Source organism: Oxyura jamaicensis, chromosome 1, assembly GCF_011077185.1.
Source record: "Oxyura jamaicensis isolate SHBP4307 breed ruddy duck chromosome 1, BPBGC_Ojam_1.0, whole genome shotgun sequence".
Taxonomy (NCBI): Eukaryota; Metazoa; Chordata; class Aves; order Anseriformes; family Anatidae; genus Oxyura; species Oxyura jamaicensis.
The window spans coordinates 60,738,490-60,758,015 of record NC_048893.1 but is presented as its reverse complement, the minus strand read 5'-3'; the positions used below and the strand labels follow the sequence as shown (position 1 = coordinate 60,758,015).

Genomic DNA, 19,526 nt, shown 5'->3' with positions numbered 1-19,526 from the left:
GTACAAAATGCTTATGCAACTCAATGTTTTCTCTTGTCATACTATATTCCAATATGTTTCAAATTCTGAGCTGCATGGAGCCAGCAGTCTAACTGAATATGGGCTGCTAATGATTCCTGGATAAACAACCAAATTTCACTAATCAAAGAAATCATTTGCATTTTAGAATGTCTCACACATTCAGCTTACATATGTGCAATAAGTATTAGCTAAGAACACCAAAACAGCCTTTACTAAGAAATCAAAATAGTAACAAACAGTGCTTAAATCACAGGAAAGCCTTTTTGAAAGTCACTTGCAATTCCACAAAACCGCTGCTTTAAGGGACAACAGTTGATGCAGTGACTTCAACTACTAGCACTGTCTACAGAAAGTTGTGTTACTGGTAAGTGACACATACACTAAAAACTTTTGTGGAAACTGAGCTAACAAATTCAGAGTCAGTGTAGGTCCCCCCATTACTTCTTAGATTAGCTTCTTAGTAGTTCAAATGGTTTCTATTATGAGCTTAGCAGCTTGCATACATTCCTTGTAGAACTGCATGATCACAAGATCCAACAAACAGAGCATGTTTAAAGCAACTTTGAAGCAACCCAGGCTACTTCAGCTTAAAATCAAGAGGCCACTCAAACTATGTCAGTTTGAGAGGTGGTGATAAAAGATCAAAAATATAAATATTTCATCAGCCAGCCCATGTCAATGGAAACTAGCAGATGTGGTACAACATCTAGGCCTCCATGAAGAAATCTGAAAACTAATACAAGCTTTTCCAAGCTACCTAGTTTCAATAGCATTTTTCTAATCTCTCGTCCTAGACTAAATTCACGTTCTGCATATCTTTGTATGATTACCTCATATTTATGACCATTGAAATTCACCAATTCCAATCAATTTATAGCAAGGATAGAGATCAATACATTCTCAAAAACTGTGTGGAAAAAAAAAAAGCTGATTCAGGATGGACTTTAATGCCATCACTAACTGAAATCCATGCATAATTGTTATTAGATGCCAGAAAATTCATGCGTGAACTCAAATTTTGAGGCATTCACAGGAGACAAGTTCAGAGCAACTTATTTAGAATGCAAAGCACTTCAAAACAGAAATGGCAAGAAATACACTGTGTGATAAAGGAGATCTTTCGTAATGCATATAATGTCAATAAGTATATACAGTAGATACATAAATAACATTTTTTAAAATCTCAAAATTTAGGATTAGCCCTACCCTCAAGGCCTGTATTTCCAATTTCATTACAAGATACAATCATACAGAGCCATATGAGCACTGCTGCAAATCCCACTTTGTATAAAACCATACAGTAAACAAAAACTATGTAGAAATCATGAGGTAAACTCACTGACACTAACATATCTTTTAAACTAAAATCTCTTGGCTCTCTAAAAACTTGGCAAGTTTGTCTTAACTCTAGCTATTACTGTCACAGTAGATTAATCAACAAGAAAAAACAGATATGGGAATATTAGCTATTAACTTAACAGTTAAAAAACAGTGGTAACAGTAATGTACTGTATCTGCCAATTCCATATAACGAATTTAAGTTTTATATATTGAAAAGCTGCACCTCTAGAAGCGCTCTCATAATACACTCTCCCTGAATCAGAACCTTTTAGTACTGTACCAAGTGTGTTTAACTGAATCACTAGATGTTGCTTTTTTATGTTCGCAGTTTATTGCTCATAGAGGCATGGTACCAAACATCTTTAAGTTATCCTAGGCTGTAAGATGGTGATAGTATTACAGCAATATGCAGAAAATTAAACATTTGTCTTGGCCACGAGCATCTAAGGCAGAGAAAAAGTTACTGTCTTTGAATTGGGCTCTTTCTGGCTTGAAGAATGAAGGATTTACATAGTATGTGCACTTCTAAGACATTAAATTATTTCTAGTTACGGACCACATGTGACAATCTGTTGCAAGGGACTATTCTCAAAGGAAGTCCTCACTACAAAATAAAAAAATAAGCCTTCTAAGCTAGAAATATGTCCAACATCATGGAACAAATTATCAAAACTGTATGAAAATTTACAAGTCTGCTTCTGAACAAACTAAATTTCCAGAACTGAACTTGTATCAGAACTTATGTTGAATCAGACACCAGGACATAAGGACAATAGTCTGTATTTAAGCATTATATACCACAGCTCTGAACTGTGTTAGAACAGCAGCTCAGAAAACAAGAGCCTAAGTCTGTTCATTTAAATTATTATATACTTTACCAGTAAAATGTATTTTATATATATATTATAAAATATATAGTATACAAAAATAGTATATATATAAAAACAGTATAGTAAAAATAGCACACCAGTATATAAAATATATACTGGTATATACCAGTAAAATAAACTAAAGTTCAATACACACCATGAAGACAAATGTTGAGAAATATAAGAATTCTACACTAGTTATACAAAAATTCTTTTCTGTACATATGTTAAGTTTCTGTGGTCCTAAATGAGGGACCAGTCCTTTCAACAGATGTAAAAGACCAATATAACATTTGGATCCTAAATTAAGGAGTCACAGCATTTCTTCACTTCTCTGACCCAGGCTGATGTTAATTATCTTTCTGTGAAGTAGAGATAAAATCCATGAAGTGCTAAGGCAGTTAAGGAAAGCCATTTTACCTTGGAAACTAATGTCATGCATAGCAGGAAACATATATTCCATTGTCTGAATAATTTAAGTGGGTTGATGTACTGAAAATTCACTGTTAATCTTCTCTCTTCAAAGGAAATGAGGTATAACAAGAAGGAGCACTTATAGAGACAAAACACTGCTTGAATTAACTACTGCTTTGTAAAATTGATCACCTTTGCAATATAAATTAAAAGGAGACCAAAACCAGGTAAGTTTATTCTGCTCTGGACAAAATTTACAAGCTCTATAGGAGAGAAGTTTGCCACCTTCCTACTTTTATTGCCCTTAACCTATACTTCTCAACCCTGATGGGTTGTCATTCATCTAAGAGAAGGAGAGGGAAACTGCACCTCTGACCAGCTTCACAGTGGACATACGAGACAGCTAAACACCTACTCCAGCAAAAACTCACTCTTTTGTCCCCTGAACAAACACACTTGTAATTTAGCCTGATCTTCTGTTAACTTTTCAGTCAGAGCTCACAATACTCTTTTAATGGTTTTTATTACCCTTGCTACGCTGAAGAAGTCCTAGGACATTTTCTTTCAACTATCTTTTCATTACAAGAATATCCTTTCTCTTTTAGTAAAATAAAAAACATTTGTTTGATGTTTTGATCTTAGCTGGAGCAGCTAAATCTTATTAAAATATCATAACATACTTCACTAATGGGTAACTTGTTCTAAACACTTGTATCTCACCTTTGACAGAAGCAATTTCACACAGGAAACATGGCCCTCATAGACTGCTGATAAGAGTGGTGTAATATTATGTTTGTCTGGAGCCTGTAAATTGAGACACAGTTATTTGAAACAATTTCAGACAGCATTAAAAGGTTTCACTTAACTTCATTTTGTTTTTGTCAACCACAGAATGAAGTTAAGGATTTAAGAATATTTTCCAGAAATGCATTCCTTCAGATTTTTTTTACTCTGCCTTTTAAAAATAAGTGTGTTTAAAAATCAGTCAGGGAACAGCACGATAGCACTTCCATCGATCTACTTGGTATTCCAAAGTTCATCTAATTTTTTTTTAGGCCAATGACAAAATTTGCAAGGTTTCAGCTGAAAAGTTTTGCCCAGTTTAAGAACAGTACTCCCAATTCTCCCACTTTTCAGACAGTCTGGCTTCAGAAGTCCATTATAGCCGGAAACATTCTCTGTGCTTTCTTCTCCTCTCTAACCTATGATCCTGGAAAGAGCAAGAAGTGTAGCAACTGAAATTTTCTTATTTTTTCCTCCAATTTGTGCTGAATTAGTAAAACACCTACTAATATTTGTAGGCACCGATGAGAAAATTCAAGCTGTTTTGTTAAGGTCTGAAGCTAAAATGTGTTACACGTTAATTTTAGGCAGGTATTCTGAAGCATGGCATTTGGGGTATATGGTTGAAGTATATAGAAACTTCATGGAAAACTGTTTTGAAGTGCCAATACTGCTCAGCCAAATCTTTTCATGACACAAAGCCATGCATGTCAAGCTACAGCAAAATGACAGTTTGTGCAATAAAAATGTCTCAAATCAATAAAATAAAAAGACAAGCAATCCCATTTAAACACAGCTGATCCTGCCCCGGCCAAGGATGCATTGCAATATCTTCTGAAGTCCCTTTCAACAAATTTAACATGCATTTCATGTCACCCTTCAGATATGATTGGTGATTCTATTTTTCTAATAATCATCAAATGAAATTTAATTTTTGTAGATACATCTTTTCCTAATGTGTTTCAAAGTGTTAGAACATTTAACAAATGTAATTTTAAGCTTCTAACCTTTAGGAGAACACCTGTCAGGCATTCTTAAATGAATCAAATTGTTGTTTCATCCAACTCTTCCAGTAATCATTTAAGCACTTATACCTATCTCGTATGTGGGAGACCCTAAACTGTTTGTAAATTGATGTACATACATTAATATCAGCTCCTTTCAATAGCAGGAATTCCAGAATCTCAAGCTGTCCACAGTCTGCTGCATAGTGAAGAGGCTTCCTCCCACCTTCAAGTGTCCGGTTGACATCTTCACCCTTCAGTGTAAACAAACACACAAGCAAACTTTAAATTTATCACACCAAAAAAGCTTGAAAAAAAATCAAACAACTTCAAATACACTGAAGAATGTTCCATCCAAATATTTAAGTCATTGCCTAATAAAAATCAAGTTGATTGATTTCCTTTTTCTCTTCACCTACACATTTAAAACTACATGACAGCCTCGAGTTCTCCTTCCACATCAAATTTCAGGTTTAGTAACTAACGCCAAGCGCAAGAGGTAACTTGACAACAAAAAGTCATCATGGTATGTGGAAAATGCCCATATCTGCTTGTTTTGCTTCTCCTGCTTTTAACTGGGACTTTAGTTATCTGGCTGCTCTAAGTTACTTTCCCTGCTTTTACACATGCTGAGAAGCTACATGTACAGAAATAAATCAGCATTGTAACTACTAGCAAATGAGTAAAGACGATCCATATCCTAAAAAGCATCTACAAAACTTCACTCTTTTAAAAATAGCATCCACCAAATCTGTAATATGACACAAAAAGGTCTGAAGGCAGTTAATCAAATCAGGACACAGGAAGTTATATTCTAATGTCCCTCATAATAGTAAATTGAGGCATCCCTTAAGGTGCACATTAAATTTAATTCAGTGAATGCCTAATTAGCTTTGTTTCTTCATCTTGGGTTGTGCAACTAAAGATTACTGAAGTACATTAAATCAGTTTATGATAAGAAGTTACTAAACACCAAATACTGACAGGCCATATGGTAATCTCTTGTTCGTTTGAGCAAGTGAGCTGAGTATTTCAGGTCAAAGCTAAATTTAGCTTCTTACCTCAAGTTTTGTGTCTCCACAGAAAAACAATAAAAATAATTTAGCTGCAGCAACAACTCATACTTCTTTATAGAACCTCTACAGTCCCCTTACTCCTGTCTCAGCTCTCTTCTTAGAGTGGAAGGATAGACTATCAGAAGAAAATCTTATTCTGCACTTGATATTTTATATTGTCACAGCTATATACTGCAGGCCAGTCAACAAGAACACCTCACATGGTATTCAGAACTCTCCTCTCCTTGCCAATAGGCTATTTGACTCTTTCCATAATAAATCCCAATGAAAGTCAAAGCAGCACAACAGTGTTTAACTTCATGTGTTTAAATAGAACACTCTGCATTTTCTGGTCTCAGAAGTCAGGACTTTGTAAGAACATTCAGTAGCATGTGAGCTTCAAAACAGTATGAAGGAAAAATCTCAGTAGGTGGTACTGTTACTAACCTGAGACATGACTAGGGCTTATGAAGCATGTTGGACACTAGAAAAGAGTTAGTTAAAACTAACTTTAAATAGCTTTAACTATTATTTATGATTTTCAGAACAGTAATAAGTTGTACCTATAAACAGAGTCCAGCACAGCTCTAGCTATGGATACTCAGCACTGTACAATAACATGTAAGATACTAGTAAGGCTACTGAAAGTCTTTGACAATTTCACTGCTGCACGAGTACTGTGATGCAACTTCTCCCTTACTTTGCTGATTTTCAGTACAGATCATTGGCTGAGATACGTTAACAATTGTGTTCCATTAAAAAAAAAAAAAAAAAAAAACAAAACAAAAGAACACCACACTCATCCAGATCACAGTACACTAACAGCATACAAATAGCCTCATCCATCTGAAAAGCACATAAGGAATCTGCATACTTTGCTTGAATAGGGAGTTAAGCTCTGATTTTTATTTGCACCTCAACCCTTTTCATCAGTTTAAAAACAACTAGCATTTGAACAGCACATGTATGAAGATAATGCCTGAAAACAGGCTCTGAAGCATCTAATGTCTGCCACATGTGAAGACAGGGTAAATAAGGGGAAAAGGGAGAGGGTCATGAAAGTTAACTCTTGGGACATCACACAGTAAAGCTTCATATTCAAAAAGTTCATGGTCAAAAATGATACTTTGTACTTTAGAATCATCATGTGTTAAGATTAAGACAGTCAAAAGCTCACCTTTAAGTGTCTAAACATTCAGCTGCTTGGCTTACACTATAGGATATCTTTATTTTGAAAGAATATATGACTGATTCTTCTGCGCTCATCTAAGCTAGTTGCAGGAAAAAATCCTGCTGGACAATGAATTTAATCACTCAAACACCAAGTTTTCTAGGATTCCTTTAGAGACTGTTAAAGCTTCCTTAAAGGTAAGTACTTTGCAAGAAGTCTACAAACAAAGATGTCCCAAAAAGACAAGATGTGAATTGAATATGAGCACTAAGGAAGTGTATTAACAGCATCCAAATATAAACTATAGCACCAAGATGTTTCAGCCTGAATTAATGTAACCAAGATACACTATCATTTACAATAATAAATTGAAGAACAAAAATGTACTCACTCCTAGGTTCTGTAATACACAAAGCCAAATACCCATATTTTTAGTGTTTGTGAAAAGCCACTGTACTGTGAAAAGCCCACTGGATGTTATAAAGCTTCATTTGGTCTTCCCCATCCCCAGTCTAAGACACTTAGAAGTAGGAAGGGAAAACAATCCAATTGACTTCATACACAAGGATCAAATCCTCTAACAAGTAACTTTTTCAAATGTAGTTTATAAAATGTCAGAAAAACTGCAGAACTCTTCATAACTAATTTCTTTCTGGCTTTTAGATCACCTGCTTATACTGCATTCCCAGCTAATAGAACATGAACATAAGAAAGGACACAACTGATACAGAGCAGCAGTCTCTGGAGCGGGGCGCATATGCCCAGAGGGGTGTGCAAGATAATCTACTGGGGGGTGAGGGCATTTTTTGCACCATAACTGAGGTGTAAAAACTGTTTATTTCATCATTATCACATCCTTTAACTTCTATTTTGGGTAATGCATAATATATAAGCACAGTAGTACATGTTATATAACTTATAATCTATTAGTGGTGCTTGTCCATTTTTATTATTTTTTCACTGATAGGGGTGAATAATCCAAACACCGTGGATACCACCGGTCTAGAGTTCTATCCATACACATGGAAACAATAAGTGAACTCTTTCAGAGGGTGATTAAACTTTTCCAATGAAAGTTTTACAGGCTAAATAAAAAACCCTTAACCTTACCCCCCCAGAATTATTAGGATTAAGAGACCAACTGTTATAAAACTCAAAAATATCATTATAGTCACATTTTTGCAGAGACAAAGTGCCTTTAGGCATGGAAATGTTGACTTTTAATAGAATTTTAATTAAAGATATAAAGCTTCAGTCTTAATGTACACCAGCTGTCATTTATGTGCTTAAATAAGTCTGTACATGTAAGTTTCATATAAGATCACCAATAAAATGGGAACATCAAAAGACTGCCTGACCCCTCCTGATTCAAACTGGCAGTAGGCTGCTGCCAAAGACAGCAGTCACCACAGCTGCAACAATAAGCTTTTAACTTGTCTAGACAGTGATGTGGAACATATCTAACATCCCAAATAATGTTGTCAAAGATTATCTAAACAAGATGCTGTGCTTCTTTAAACTTTGAATGTACAGCCCCATGAGTATTGATTTTTGTCTTCAGTGGATGAGCACTCCACATTGAATTTTCTTGTTCTTCCATTTGAAGTATCCTGGCTAGTAATCCAGGTAGAGATGTTGACTTGTAGTTAGATGGGTTCTCAGTTCCAGAGAGGTCAGCCATGACAGGCCGTATTTTGCACGGCAAACACATTTTATCTATACAGTAGTGTCTAAAAATGAACAAACAGGTACTAGAAAATTCAAATATTCACAACTGCAAAGAAATTATGTATTGTAGCTATAGCAACAAGCTCCAAATCCCAATTCACATCTTCACAGGATACGAAGAGTGTAAGGTCAAGACTTGGGTCTACTCTCTAAGGCAGCTCTGGTGAAGACATGGCTAATTATGTCAACAGAATGAGATGAAGAGCTCAGCCAAGCCCTGCTAACAGGCCAAGACTGGAAATAGCACAGAAAGTAATCTCATATGTATGTTAGCCAAAAAGCATCACAACAGCTCTCACAGGACGTTTTATAAGATTATTTTTGTCATCTTCTGGAGTCTAACATAGCAGAAACAAAATTAATAGTTATAAGGGTACTTTGAAGGAAACACATCAGAATGAAAAAGAGCCATACCAACTTCAAAATAAAATATACCTTCACTCAAATGCCACACTGCTCCTGAAGAAAGGTTATTCCCACTTTCTGTTGTGGACCTACAAATTCACTAACTATTGTGCAAATGCTTGTGCAAAGCCGGGGAAAGGATCGTTTCCCTTTGCAAGGGCACATTGACTTCTTTTAATAACTTCCCAGAGTACACTGAGTTCACTTAGAGATTAAGTCTGGCGTAAACCACATCAGTAATGTTTTTCTTTGCTGATCAAAGACCTAGAGCACCAGCTACTACTAACATTAAAAACTGGTTCAACACATGAAACATGAGAACCAGCAGTTAGCAGGTATCTGCTTTAATCCCCCTCTACTAAAATCTGATTACAGGTTAAGAAAAGCCTCTCTGTGAATCTCCAGTTACTATACAAAACAGAATAAAAGATGTTTACAACACAGTCATCTTATGTCCTACTTAGAAAACTCACATACACAGATAACTACCGAGTATACATTTAGAAAGATTAAGTAACAGCTTTAATTGCAAACTACCTACCAACATTCAATAAAAGACAGGAAAATAAAAACTCAAAGCTCAGTTCTAAACACTTAAAAAGTCTTTTCTGCTTTTGAAATAGCTTACAGTAGGGTTCATCATGAAAGCACATATCACTTTAACTTCCTGTAATGGAGGAATTAAATCCTTAAAAAGATCTGTTCAAACTAATTTCTTGAGTACTGTTCAGATTACTTACTCCTGAACTTAGTTCTCCCACTAGCCTCTATCAAAGGACTTGGGAAACATGCTTACTGCAAAATCTAAGTTTAGTGCAAGATTTTGAATGACAATCTTAGATTGTCAGAAGTAACATAATAGAATCACAGGAAAAGTAAGGTCAGCAGCGATCAGGAGATCATCTAGTACAACCTTCCCACTCCAAGCAGAGCTATCCTTTAAGTTTAATCAGATTGCGTGGGGCCTAGTTCACTTCAATGCTGAAAAACAGAAACACTTGAGACTTTTATGCCACCTTTTCCAGTGCTTAACCACTGCTGCTGTGAAGGATCTTCTCCCTTGTGTCCAATCAATTCCCTTTGTGACCACTGCATCCTGTCCCATAGCTGAGCACCTCTGAGCTAAGTCCAGTTTCATCTTCTTTACGTTCCTGCATTTAATACTGAAAGGCTGATATTAACCCCCTTTCTAACATCTCTTAAAGCTGAAGAAATGCTGTCCTCATGTATCATAAAATCCAACCCCCCTTCAACACCAATACATGGCTCTTCTCTGACCTCACTCCATTTTATGTCTCTTGCAGCAAAGAACATCATGCTGAACACACTAATCCAGTTGTGGGCTCAGAGGTGCTGACAAGAAGGAAACAACTGCTTCTGTCAAACTTGCTGGACTCTTCTCTCAAACACACTAGACTTGTTAGTACAGTGTGCAGGTGGCCTTCAACAATGAAAGGACAAACTGTAAACTTGGTGCAACCTGTGTTCTCTCTGGGAAGCTGTTTCTGAGTGAATTAATCCCCAGCGTGTACTAGCACATGAAAGTTACACCATCCCCAGGGAATGACTCTGCATTTGTCTTGTTAAAATCTGAGGTTCTATCAACACATTCCTCTAACTTCTTGAGGTCCCTTCTGAACAGCATTCCTACTTTTAATGTTATCAGCCAATTCCCCTCAGCCTGGTGTCATTTGCTGACCTGAGCAGTGTTTCATTCCACCATTTCAGTCATTGATGAAAATACCACGTAGTATCAGCCTCAGGACCAACCCTGATAAAGAACACCAGGTAAATAACAGCCACTGAGCCATTTAGGTTGAAGTGGACTCAGGTCTCAGTCTAATCTCCCGTGTAAAGTAGGGTCCATACCCTACCAGGCTGCCAAAACTCTGTCTAATTAGGCCTTAAAATCCATAAAGATATTGGTTGGAACCCCCATTCCAGTGCTTAATTATCTATATAGGAAGTTTTATATTTTATACAAATGAAACCTCCCCTATTTCCATCAAGAATAACAACAAAAATCATAAAAATTACAGAGAGCAATCAGGTTTGTCAGGCACATTTTGGCCTTGTTAATCTGTGATGGCTACTCTGAACCACCGTAATGGGTCTGAAAAAGCCTTCCAGGAGGATATGCTACACAGACTTCCCAAGGACTGAAGTGAGGTTGACCAGCCTTCCTTTCTTACCCTTTTGGGACATGAGCATGACATGCTTTTTTGCATGGGAACTATCATTCCTTGCCATGACTGACAGGTCATGGTGGAAAGACGACAAAAAGGCCTCAATGATGTCAGTGCTTCTGGTTGAACACCACCAGTCACATGGATTGGTAGGCACCCATTTTAAATGATCCCTGACTCTACCCACAATAGAGAGGATTGCTTCTAACTCAGACTCCAAGCTAGGCACGGAAGCCCGCAAGGCCTGACAGCAGAGCTTACTTATAAAGAAAGAGGCAAGAACTGCATGGAATATCCAAGGTTTTTTTTTTTTTTTTTTCCCTCCTCATATCATATCATCACTAGGTCATCTGCAAGCCAGCATATTCCACCTTTCTTGCCACTATACCTACACAAAAGCCCTGCCTGCCTTATGCCCTTTTCCACTTTAACTACAGTGAAGCTTTGGCTTTTCTAGTTCCATCCCTGCATACCCTGGGAAAGCTTCTACATTATTCTTGGGTTTCAAGACCCATACTTCTACTTTTCATACTCTTCCTCTTTGTATTTAAGACTTAAGAGATGAGTTCACTGTACAACCACACTGCTCTTGTCATACCTGCTGGATGTTTCAGAATAATCTGGAAGGGTCTGCACCTTAGCAGTTGCCTTGAGTAAGTTCTTCTAAATTTCTTTATTCTTTTGCAGTCCAAGTGATAACAATGACTTAAATTTCACTGTCTGCCTCTAGTGAATATTATGATATTAGCTCATTAAACTTGCTCATTTGGTGTTTCAGTCATAAGTTAAGTTCTAATGCTCGTTATTTTTTAGGCAAATTATTTAACCACAAACTGACGCTACCCTCTAGAACAGCCCTTACATTTTCTGTAGGCTCTGATACACAGACTGCATTCCACGCCTCCCTTGATCTAGCTCTGCCCACTAACTCCCTCCTGTACCAGTTCCTGTCAGCTTCAAAAACATCAATATCCAAGGTCAATTCAGCTTGAACAAATTTATCTAGTGCCACTCAAGCATCCTTACAGCATAGTCCAAATGCTTCAACCACAGGCTTACTTTGCAGTGGCACTCCAGCTGAGGCTGAGACAGCTATTCATGTGGGCATTGTGGTTTGCCAGTAGTTTTGCTCTAGAACATTACTGCCATCCCCTTAATGTCTCAGCTCACCAATTACTTTAACACTCATTTCTTCTTGTGTTACAGTACCACAGTTTAATGCTTTCCACTCCTGGATCAAAACTAGTGGCTGAAGAATGAATCCAGTGTAGCAACTAATCAATCTTAGAATTAACTTGATCATTTCATCTTTCCAAATGAACCTGTTTCTTCATCTGATTCACCACTTGGCACTTGAACACAACAGAAATAAGTAGCTGGGATTTACTCTGCAGTTCTTCCACAGGAATAGAAACTGAAACTGGTGACCTCATTAAATCCTGTTGCATAGGTTAACTGGATTAGTAGAGCAGTATCTGCAATTCTGATGGCATTAAAATGCTCTTTCAGATTTAGAAACAACTCCATATCCCCATCTGTACTTATCCTATCATGCAGAAATAACTCCATCTCCCCACTTCATGCATTCTCTTCCTTGAAATTTTAATGAAGAAAACCAGATTCCATGCACTCTGATGTCCTTCAGGAAAGCACCCTATAGGAGCTGCAGTACTGAGTAATGCCAGACTCGGTTACCCTGGTAAAAGATGGACTCTACAAGCCATTTCATTACCCCAATCTCTTTGCATACACAGGATGGCCATACTTAAAGTGTTAGATAACTCTGACATTTTATATAAAGCAATAACTTCATTGATGAAGTTTGAGTGGTAAAGAAGACTAAATCCTCTTTCTATAAAGAGAAGTTTAAATCCTATGTATGAAATATTTAGAAAAATCTTATGGAATATTGCGAACACTACTTCCAAGCATGTGATATTTTGCTATCTTTTCCATAAGCCTTTGTTCACATTGACTAGATTTATTTTTAAAAATTCAACCAAAACATTTAGTAAGTTTTAGTCTATCAGGAACGTTTCAAATCAATCTCACTGTACATATCTATAGCAAAACATATTAAGATCTCAATTCATGGTAAGCATGAAAAAAGTAGCATCTCAAGCTTTGAATATTTATGTTCTCCAGGTGTAGAAGCAACAGGCAAATACTAGACAATAAAAAAGAAAAATGTGAATATTTTACATTTTTGTTCCCTTGCTACATCGTGGTGTATGACCTTCATACCAGAAGGATCACGTGTAACATTCCTTCATGCAATGTTAGTGACATTTTGCACTTTCAAATGTATGGTGTCAACAAACAAAATCCTCCAGAAATTTTATGCCAGAAAAAAAAAAATGAAAACAGGAGAATTTCCATGCAGCATCTGCTTTTAATGTTCTTCATGAGATGTCTTTAAAGAAAGCTCCTATTAGGTAACTAAGTAAGCTCTGACACTCCCAATAAAAGTGATGGAGGTGACCTCTAGCTGAAAGGTAAAATCTTTCTTATTTCATGATATTCCGAATCCTGAGATCTTCTTCTGAATAAAAATGCCACGGTCAGGTGTCCTAATTTCACTTAAACTTTGTAAAATGAAACTAATGGAACTAAATTGTAATTTATGCTCTTGAATACAATCTGAAGACACATTTCACATTAAAAGAAGTTATGCTGGTATCCACTGAATGAAGCGTCTTTCCTTACAACCAGAAGTCACACCTAACCCATTGCCTGAAAGAGTAAGTTTTATGCTTTTAGGTAGAATATAGATAACATAAGCTTAAAAATGCATAATAGTGCAACACAGTCCTCAATCTTCTGAATGAAAAGTAAGTTTGTACAAACCACACCTTGCAAAAAAAAAAAAAAAAGAACAGCCATATTTTCAGAGTTTAGCTGACAATCTTGCTTTCTCACAATGAGGAGCACAGGAGGGAACTCCTGTATATTCATCTTCCTCCAATACTCTTCTTCCTTTTCTCAAAGTTTGAATAACGGGGTGTAAACTGATTCATTCTCCAGTATAAGTTTATCTTCTTTTCCTTTTTTTTTTTTTTTTTTTCAAAATTCATCCATATAGGGAAAGGCTTTCTGCTAAAATATCCCCACATAAGCACTCTGAAGATAAAAATACATATAGCTATCTTTGTAATCCTAATTCTACTTAGAAGATAGCTGTATTTTAAGAATTTAAGCCAAAATTCAGTGCCTAACCTGTATTTCAGTTGTGTGTTCATAGTATTTTCAAACGTTTACTGCTGTGACTGATTTAATCCAAAAGTTACCTCTCTAGCTCTACAGATCTCAACCCCTTGATTAATAGACTTCCAGGACAACGCAAATAAAACTCTTTTTTTTTTTTTTTATTCAATCATCCTACAAGTTCTGAAATGACTATGAGTTCAAAAACATCATTAAGTGAAGCAAAAGCTGTTGTCCTTATTCTACATGCTTTACCATTAAAAACATAAGATGCTATACTAACCCACAGGTCATAAATACTTGAGGTAGTGAGAGGAAACTCAAACACCACGCTTCCTGAGACATGACTAATAATATAAAAATAGAAGGACAGTTCAATATTACAAGCTTGTGAGTTTACTAACTCATTGAATCACAGACTATTTAAGGCCGAAATAGAACTCAGGGGGTTAGCTAGTCCAACATCTTCTCAAAGTTGGTCCAATCAGATCAGGTTGCTCAGGACATTGCCCAGCTGAGACCCATGCTGAGACCCTCTGAGGACAGAAGATTCCACAAGCTCTCTACACAGCCCTTCCCAGGGCTTGATCATCTTCATATTGAACAATTTTTCCCCTTATACCTAACTGGAATTTTTCACATCCCAGCTGGAACTGTTACCTCTTATACTTTCAGCGTGCACCTCTATGCAACCTTCTCTGTATCCCTCCCTTGGTACAGAAAGACAGTAACTTCCCCCCAAACTCTTGCCTCTGAACACATTCTAGTATTTTATCACTAGGCTTTCGGCCCCACTAAGCTGTTGGTCCACATCTTCCTTTTGTTATCGATCTACTAGCCCTTCTAGTGCCCTTCAAACTCCTTGGTAGTTTCAACTTCAGCTGAACTTCAGTTTTCATACCTCCACTCCCCGCACATTGGTGCAATGTTTCTTCATTCCTTCCAGTAGACCATTTCACTTTCACCTTCTGTGTAACTCTGTTATTTGTTACAGATTCCTCAAATTAACTGACCTGTTTGCTCTTTCTAAGTAACAGCCCTTGAAAGCCTGCTCTCAACTCAGTGTTTCTCATGCTGTCAGGAGTTGGTCTCAGAATGCAAAGAAAGGCTCCTGAAGCATGTTAACCTTCTGTACTTGGGCAGGCTGCAGTATTGCCTCATTTACAATCAGATACCACCAAAAACTGAAATCTCATTTTGTGTGATTGGAATAAAGTTTCATTGCTCGTCTCTCCTGATTTCCTCCAGCTTTCAGTTGGTTAAGCACAAAACTCAAGCCTCAAATACCCTGGTTTTCAATTAACTTCCTCTAAAGATTCAAAATTAAAACTGAACACTGAATTCAAACGAAGAGGCTTCACTTTTACCATCTATCAGCATAAAGTCTAAGCTGAGGCTTATCACTGAAAACTCAAGAGCTACTACCTCAGTTTTCTCACTACTGAAACATTCCTGGGGCTTACATATGGAAATCCCCAATTCTTCATGTGACCATATGGAGAAAGCTCTTTTTTCAGGCTCCCTCATGAGGGAGGCCTTCCATTTTGTAACCCTTGTTCTCACCTAATGACTGCCAATGAGGTGATTAACATGCTGCTAACCTCAACTCAAAGCTGGATTTGCAGACATCTATTGTTTCAAAATACATATTTCTATAATGCTGTCAGGCTTCTTTGCCATTTTTTACAGAATACCAGATCTTAAGTACAGAGCTCACTATAAAAAGTATTCACCTGGTCTGTGTTTTCAGCCTTCAGTTCAGTGACCCAACAACATTCAAGTCTTCGCAGGTAATATAGCAGTTCAACTGAACATTTTCCCCTTACAGAATAGTCTAAAAAAGCAGCACGGACTTTGAAGCAGTAGTTTTCATTCCTGCCGTGATATAAACTGATTTGGCCAAAATCCACAAGCACTTTAAGAAGTCCTTGGAGATCACCAATAGAAATACCCTTAAAATGAATTCAATAACTCAGGACTAATGACTTTTCCCCAAAACCTTATTTCTAGTTTTCCAGTGTTATAATTAAAATTACTTCCTGCCTCAAAACCCTTTCAAGCAGCAGGGACAACAAATTAGTCTCTTCTCCTGAGCTGTTTATACCATTTTCTCTAGAGATTTTGTCATAGTAACTGGAATGGAGTACAAGGATGAAGCAGTTTCTGCTGGGTAGAGCAGAGAGGTTACATATCTGCATCTATTACTGAAACTCTGTTCTGAATTGGTACAGCAAACATATCCTCACATCAGCTGTCTTAACAGAAGCCTAAAGCTAACTGAAGTTATTAGCACTAGTCTAGCACTTCAGGCAAGAACCATTTCGTAAGCCTCTCTGTATTTCATCACAATCATACCTTAATGCACTGTTTCCACGGGCTTGTCAATTGTTATTTACTAGAAAGAAAAATAAAACAACCAGCTCATAACACAAGCCATTGCAGAATATTGTTTAAACTTTTATACATTTATTCTATAAGAGAAAATCTTGACATACAATGACTTTGGGATTGCAGAACTAAGAACCAGGCAGAGTTCAGTTCTTCTGGTTCACAAGAAAAAGTGACCTTGTTGCTACAGCCAATATTTAGCCTAAGAGTAGAAATAGTGAATATTTAAGTAACTGATAATTCAAAGTTTGAGAAAAAGGAAAGGGGTAAAAAACAGTAAGTGTTATGATTTGTTTATGATTTTGAAGCAGATTTCTTCAGTTAAAAACCAACATTAAGATCCTGCCAAGGCTAAGGAATCAACTCATTGTAACTGCAAGTAGGCAGTTTCCCATGGCAACTGCAACAATTTTGTGCGGGATCCAAGTTTTCATTAACATGTTGATATTTTCAGAAGTTACCTATTTTCAGTCCACTAAATAAATTAATGTAATCCTGTCTCATTCAGCCTGCAGCAGGAAGACTTCTGCTTCTGCTCAGTGGTTAAGCAAATGCTGACCATTCCAGTAGTTTTCCAGATGTGGTCAGAGTAGTCCACACACAACTGTGGTGAGAACAGAAGCAAGTGACCTAGATTTATTGTGTGGGATATTGGCTTCCACTCAGAGAATTTAAGATCTAGAAGCTTGTTGTTGTTTTGTTTAAAGACTGGGAGCAGCTGCATTAGCGAAGCCTTTCTACTGGTAATCTTTGTGTTCATGATAGGAGATATTTAAAAACGCCTTTCTGCTACTGCTGTATTTTTCATTTCTCTGTCTCAAAATGTCATAACCTGGAACAACAAGTAATTTTCTCCCAGCTGCCCTTTTTCTTCCCGGTTTACTTTGTGGAATATCTAGGACAAACTGCCTTTACCTCTATCTTTTGCGTCTTAACATAAACAGCAGAAGTGTCTCCACAAAAACCCATAGAAAATTATCAAAAAGCAAAATTCAGTTAATAGGTATTTGGAGGAGGACTTTTTAAATCCAGGAAGTTAAATCTGTGGAAGAAGTTGCAGACATCAGTAGCAAGTGAAGTTTTCATTGCTGCTCTGGATCCAACCCAGTCTTTTCCTATTAGTTTTCTTAAGACATCCACCTGTGCTTCAGTATTTAACAAGATGAAAATGCAACTCAAATATTTTCAGCATAACATTCCCTCTAAAAGTCACTCACTTATCAAGAAAGGTAGCTGCTCTCCTGTAGACATTTTGCAGCAAGTGCTAAGACCAGAGCAGACAGATGTAGATGTCCAAATGTTTAGAACAGGTAACTACTTTATTACTGATGTATGCAGTTCTGATTTAATAGATGCCTCAACTGCCGATGACACCACAAATACTTGGTCCACACAAGTTAAGAATGTGAATTCTGAATACAATGCTGGTTTTGGCCTATCTTTATATAGTATTTAAAATACTCTGAAAAGCTTTTATAACACCCTTCCACTTATTTTTGATTAATATTTTTTTTTTTTTTAAAAAAAAAAGGTGCTTAACTAATCTACTTTTCAGGTTTTGTTAGTGGTAAACAAGTATCTAGCTTGTCCACTTTAGTCAATGCAATCCAAAGTTCTTTCTCTCAGTCAAAATAGAGTCCAGAAACAAACTGCAGTACTGAGCCATCTGTCTTTGTTGTTTTATCAGCATTTTTAAAGACAAACTAACCTGATAAAAGAGTTGTTCTGTAGAACAAAAATGAACCTACTGTTTTCTAGCAAGAGCTTCTAGAAATATGCTACAATCCCAGCCTTGTAGATGTATCAGCTATTTGCATTGTTGAAAGTAACTGCTCTCCCCTCAATCCTTAATCATTTAGGACTTGAATTAAAAGCAGTGGAAACTACTCAATATTTGCATTAGTAAGCGAGATGAAACAAGAATATAAGGGAAAGTTTTGCATTCTCTCTTAGCTTTTATGAATTCCTATCAAAACATTTTGTCCAAAAGTACTTGCCTTTTAGTTAGGTAACAGCTCCGGGTAATTGCAGCAACTAATTATGACAGAACAAGCTGCTGTAGACAGAGGTATTATTGCTCCTAACAAAAGATCTGGTGCAGAGGTCTACAGGATGCCAACCATAGAAAAGAACTATGAACAAGTAATTTTTTTTCTTCGCTTATATTAAGTTGTTAGAATTTGGAATTAAAGCTAAAGTGATTTACTTACAGAACCAGGGCTTGTCTGTCAGACCTGATTTGGAATACAGGCAACACAACTCAAAATAAAAACATTTAACAATTTTTCAGGTATTACAACCAAATCTCATCACTAAATGCCTTAACTTGGCCTAAAACTAGTTTCCGCTCTGAAAAGATGTGTTAAGTATGCATCCACTGAATACAGTGCAGTGTCCATTTTCACATGCAATGCTGAGCTGGCCTTAAAAAAAATTCCCCTCCAGAAGTGATTGGCCAGACTCCACATTTTAACACTGCTGCACTTTGACCTGATTTGGAAGATTTACCACTTCAGTGGTGTTATCAAGCAGAAAAATATTCCAGCTCACATGGGTGCCAGGGTGATTGCCAGTCATGGTATTGCCAGTCATGGCATTCTGAAAGCAAGCTTGGACAGAAAAATACAGCATAACATGCTTCACCTCCTTTCCTGGTACCAAGTTAAAATATAAAACCGTTTAGAGGTTCAGTAAGAGAATTCAGGAAATTTCCATCATTAGACCATTGCTCCAGAAGTTAACCAGGTCAGGAAAGTCTAAAAGCAATTATTATCCAATTTCCACTTAGTTTCTACCTCTGAATGAAAGCATTTTCAGTTGTTGTACAAACACCAACATTAGCACCTGTATTTACATTTTTGATGATGTTGCCCAAAGAATGACAAGGAAATGACCGTTTTCTTTCTAGGAGAACAGTAGGGGCGGCCAGCTACTGAGTTTCAGTTCCATTGATGCCA

The 19,526-nt window shown here is 36.8% G+C and overlaps 1 protein-coding gene across 1 annotated transcript in view; it reads right to left on the bottom strand.

Moving 5' to 3' along the window:
• MTPN (myotrophin) overlaps positions 1–19,526 on the bottom strand; it is a 41,713-nt gene that overhangs the window by 11,970 nt on the left and 10,217 nt on the right. Inside the window, exons 2-3 of the mRNA XM_035343606.1 lie at positions 4,573–4,686; positions 3,366–3,449 (exon numbers count right to left, since the gene is read on the bottom strand). Coding sequence (XP_035199497.1) covers positions 3,366–3,449; positions 4,573–4,686 — 198 coding nt within the window. The remainder of the gene's footprint in view (positions 1–3,365; positions 3,450–4,572; positions 4,687–19,526) is intronic.